General features: G+C 37.1%; 1 protein-coding gene across 1 annotated transcript in view; it reads right to left on the reverse strand.

Annotated features, from left to right (window-relative positions):
* CBG20443 overlaps positions 1-4,999 on the reverse strand; it is a gene marked incomplete at both ends in the record, with an annotated part of 5,403 nt that continues 404 nt past the window's right edge. Inside the window, 5 exons of the mRNA XM_045243068.1 lie at positions 1-167; positions 781-969; positions 2,306-2,451; positions 2,865-3,043; positions 4,042-4,140. Coding sequence (XP_045097044.1) covers positions 1-167; positions 781-969; positions 2,306-2,451; positions 2,865-3,043; positions 4,042-4,140 — 780 coding nt within the window. The remainder of the gene's footprint in view (positions 168-780; positions 970-2,305; positions 2,452-2,864; positions 3,044-4,041; positions 4,141-4,999) is intronic.

Raw genomic sequence — 4,999 nt, forward strand, 5'->3', positions numbered from 1 at the left:
TTAAAATTTGATGTGTTTAGCAGTTTTCTTGGTTGCTGTCGCTGCTGCTTTCTTGAATCCATCGTTTCCTCCGTTTTGGGCTCCAGAATTTCCAGAATTTTCCGTCGGATCGTAATCGGCGTCTGCCGATTGGCTGGCCCAATTCGAAGCGGCACGAGCGGTGAAATCTGCAAAAATTGGGATTTTTTGAACAATTTTCGACCAATTCTAGAACCTGAAAAGATTTTTGGCTGAAAATAGCTCTGAAATTCCTAAAAAAACAACGAAAATGACGAATTTTGGCTTATTTTAAGCTAAAACGGAAAGGGTTTTTGGCTGACATTCGGCTAAAAAAGAGCCATAATTAATGCTGAGCAATATTTCGTTTTCCATAGTTTTTGGCTTTAAAACTCATAGAAATCGACTAAAAATTGCTGGAAATCGCCTGAAAACCGAATTTCTAGCTAAATTTTGGCATTTTTTGACATTTTCCGGATTACTGTAGGCCCAAAAAGTCTGCAAACACCGTCAAATCGACGTCTAGGACAGTTTTCAATGCTAAATTCGTTTTTCCCATAGTCAAGTTAGTCTAAACTCGCGAAATAAGCCCAAAATCTTAATTTTCGCGAAAATTCGGTGTTTGCGTACTTTCCGAGCTACAGTAGTCCCGAGAAATTCAAAATTGAGCTAGAAATGTCTAGTTTCCAGTGTCGGGGCCCAAATTTTTCAGGGAATTCGATTCTGGGCAATTTTCAGGTAATTTTCAGCCAATTTTCATGAATTTTGAGTGATTTTCCTTACGTTTCTTCTGATTAAAAGCTCCTCCAGCCTTCTGTGCCGCCAATTCCGGACAGTCTCGCTTCAAATGATTCGTCGCTCCACACACATTACACGCGCCGCCGTCCGGATAGACTCCATTCAAGTTCTGATGACAATCGCGGGAGATGTGGCCGATTTGTTTGCAAACGAAGCATGTCGCGTAGGGGAATCCTGGAAAATGAGCAATATGAGCTTGAAATTTGAATTCCTTATAAAATTTGAGGCTAGAAGCTGAAAACTAGGAAATTCTAGCTCAATTTTGACAGTTTTCCTGGATTACGGTAGCTCGAAAAGTACGCAAACACCGAATAAGCCCAAAACGCCTAATTTTTGAGTTTCTAGACTGGAAATTCGTCTTTGAGCTCATTTTTGATGTCAAAAATGCGTTAAAACGTCTCTAAAAACTTAAAAACTAAGTTTTTCAAATTTTTTTCGAGTTACTGTAGATTGAAAAGTACGCAGACACAAAATATGAGCTTAAAATCTGTATTTTCCACAAAATTTGAGTTTAGAAACAAAAAAACTAGAGGTTTCTAGCTTGATTTTGACAATTTTCGAATTTTCTGGGTTACTGTAGTTCCAAAAGTCCGCAAACACCGAATGAGCCCAAAACGTCTAGTTTTTGGGTTTCTAGACTGAAAAATCGACGATGAGCCTATTTTTAGAGTCAAAAATGCGTTAAAATGTCTCGAAAAACTCGAAAACTGATTTTTCGCAATTTTCGAGATTACTGTGGGTTGAAAAGTACGCAAACACCGAATAAGCCCAAAACGCCTAATTTTTGAGTTTCTAGACTGGAAATTCGTCTTTGAGCTCATTTTTGAAATGCGTTAAAATGTCTCTAAAAGCTTAAAATCTAAGTTTTTCAAATTTTTTTCCGGGTTACTGTAGATTGAAAAATACGAAAAACTGTATAATGAGCAATATTAGCTTAGAATTTGAATGTTCCACAAAATTTAGGGCTAAATGCCGAAAACTAAAAGTTTCTCTAGCTCAATTTTGCTGAATTTCGAATTTTTGGGTTACTGTAGTTCCAAAAGTACGCAAACACCGATTGAGCCAAACATCCTCAGTTTTTGGGTTTCTAGACTGGAAATTCAAATTTAAGCATAGTTTTGATGTCAAAAACGCGTCAAAACGGCTCTAGAAGCTCAATATCTGATTTTTCCCGATTTTCGGGATTACTGTAGGTTGAAAAGTACGCCGACCCAGAATATGAGCTCAAAATCTGAATTCCCTACAAAATTTGAAGCTAAAAGCTGAAAACTAGAAGTTCCTAGCTTGATTTCAACAATTTTCAAAATTTTCCGGGTTACTGTAGCTCTAAAAGTACGCAAACACCGAATGAGCCCAAAACGCCTAGTTTTTGAGTTTCTAGAACGGAAAATCGATTTAAAGCTCAATTTGAGTGTCAAAACAGGGTCAAAATGGCACTAAAAGCCAAATTCCACGATTTTGAGGTCAAAAATTCAGTATTTTCAGCCAATTTCAGCCAAAAAATCGATACCTTTAACGCCCTTCTTCTTGCACTGATGAATCGAGTGCTCCATGGATCCACACTTAAAACAGACGCCGTCGGATTGAGAATCGTTTCGTTTCGGGCAATCGACGAGACGATGTCCCGGCTCTCGGCAATGGAAGCAAGCGGCACCGCTGAAAATCGGAAAAATGTAAATTAGATCAATTATCTCGGTTACTGTAAGAGACATCAAAAAATGGTAAACTGATAAATTGTTAATCAAATTATCAGAAACATTTTATCAGTTGACCACTTTTTGATATCTTTCACAGGAACCAAGATAATTGAGCTCAAAGTTAACGGTTCGTGGTGGCCTAACTTTTGCAAACTCGGTTTTCTAGGCCACCACTTCAAAATTGTCTTAAAATGGTTTAGAAATGCCCTGGAAATCGCTGATCTCTCATGTTTCCCTCATTTTTGAGTCTAAAATTGATTTTTAGCGAGTTGTGGCTCATTTCTGACCAATTGTGCCTCAAAAAGTGTGTTTTTTGGCTTATTTTCAGCCAATAATGGCTCTAAAAATGCGATTTTTGACTCCAAAACCCACGTAATCTTCTGATCCTGCCGCCCGATTCGTCTCGTTTCTCTCGTTTTCCATCTCTTCACCAACACCATTGCATCCGTCGCCGTCACTTTTCCCGCCGCCCGCCAATCATTGATTTTCTGCTTTACAGCTTCCAGTGGAGCACCTTCGCCCAGCGTTTTGTTCAATTTGTCACGGAGACGCTGAAAATTTGCATTTTTTGGTTGAGAATCCAGAAAAAATGATCCAAAATGACCCAAAAATCGTAAAAATAGCAATTTTTTGGATTACTGTAGTTCCGAAAGTCCGCAAACACCACGAAAACGCCATCTTTAGCCTATTTTTATAGCTGAATTCGTTTTTCCCACACTAAAATTGATCTAAACTTGCGAAATCAGCTCAAAATCTCTTTTTTTTTAATTCGGTGTTTGCGTACTTCCCAAGCTACAGTAATCCAAAATTGTCTCAAAAATCGAGAAGAAACTCGAATTTTCTTGCTAAATTCGTGTTTTGCACAAAATTTGGACTTAGAATTTTAAAACTAGACATTTCTAGCGCAATTTTGATTTTTAAGGATTACTGTAGCTTCCAAAAGTCCGCAAACACCCGAAAAACTGCGTCTAGGACAGTTTTCAATGCCAAATTCGTTTTTCCCGCAGTCAAATTGGTCTAAACTCGCAAAATAAGCCCGAAATCTCGATTTTCCAAAAATTCGGTGTCTGCGTACTTTCCAAGCTACCGTAATCCCGAAATTGGCTTGGAAATTGACCAAAATTCGTATTCTGCACAAAATTTGGGTCTGGAAACTGAAATCTAGAAGTTTCTAGCTCAATCTTGAAATTTTCAGGATTACTGTAGCTTCCAAAAAGTCCGCAAACACCGGCTAAACGTCGCTTAGGACAGTTCTTAGTGCCAAATTCGTGTTTCCCACGGCCAAATTAGTATAAACTCGCGAGATAAGCTCAAAATCTCAATTTTCGCGAAAATTCGGTGTTTGCGTACTTTCCAGGCTACAGTAACCCAAAATCTGTGAAAATTGTCAAAATGAAGCTAGAAACGTCTAGTTTTCAGTGTCCGAACCCAAATTTTGCAAGGAAATCAAATTTGTGACTAAAAAATTGAAATTTGAGGGTTTTGAGGTCATTTTTGGTCTAAAAATCATGAAAAATGACTCAAAATGCTTAAAAATGGAAAAACTCACCTTAATACGCAAATTTCGATTATAAACTCTGTAGAGTGTGTGTGCCTCGTCTACAGTAATCTTTCCATCCTCGACGTCCTTTTTGATGATGGCTTCGCCCTGAAAATTGGAGATTCTTTGGCTTAAAATGGCTGAAAATCACATTTTTAAGCCCAAAATGACTGAAAATAGTCTGAAAATTCAGGATTTTTGGCTTAAAACAACTTTAAAATCACGGTTTTCAGCTCAAAATCATCTGAAAATCCAATTTTTTGGCTCAAAATGGTCTGAAAATCATAATTTTCAGTCCAAAATGACTGGAAACTGGCGCAGACGAAAATTCACGATTTTTGGCTTAAAATAGTCCAAATTTCCAGATTTTCGGCTTAAAATCACTGAAACTAGTCCTAAATTTGTGAATCCTGGGTGAAAATGAGCTAAAAATCACATTTTTCGACTCAAAGTGCCTTCAAAATCATAATTTTGGGTCCAACATGACGGAAAATTCGCTCAGACGGAAATTTATCATTTTTGTCTTAAAATAGTCCACATTTATAGATTTTTAGCTCAAAATTGCTGAAATTAACTATAAAATCCCAAAATGGCTGAAATCTGGCTCAGGCGAAAATTCATGATTTTTAGCTTAAATTAGCTCAAATTTCCAGATTTTTGGCTTAAAATAGCTTAAAATAGTCCTAAACTCGTGAATTCTGGGTAAAAATGAACTAAAAATCCCGTTTTTTTGGCTCAAAATACGCTGAAAATCACATTTTTCGCCTTAAAATGATCTTAAAATCGTAATTTTCGGTCCAAAATACCTCAAATCAGAAATGTTTGAATTTGGCTCAAAATGGTCCAAATTTCCAGATTTTTGGCTTAAAATGACTGAAAATACTCTGAAAATCAAGGTTTTTGGCTGAAAAATCCCATTTTTCGCTTCAAAAACTCTCAAAATGCTCCAAAATGCTCCAAAATTCTC

This window comes from Caenorhabditis briggsae (genome assembly GCF_000004555.2).
Source record: "Caenorhabditis briggsae complete genome, chrII, whole genome shotgun sequence".
Taxonomy (NCBI): domain Eukaryota; kingdom Metazoa; phylum Nematoda; class Chromadorea; order Rhabditida; family Rhabditidae; genus Caenorhabditis; species Caenorhabditis briggsae.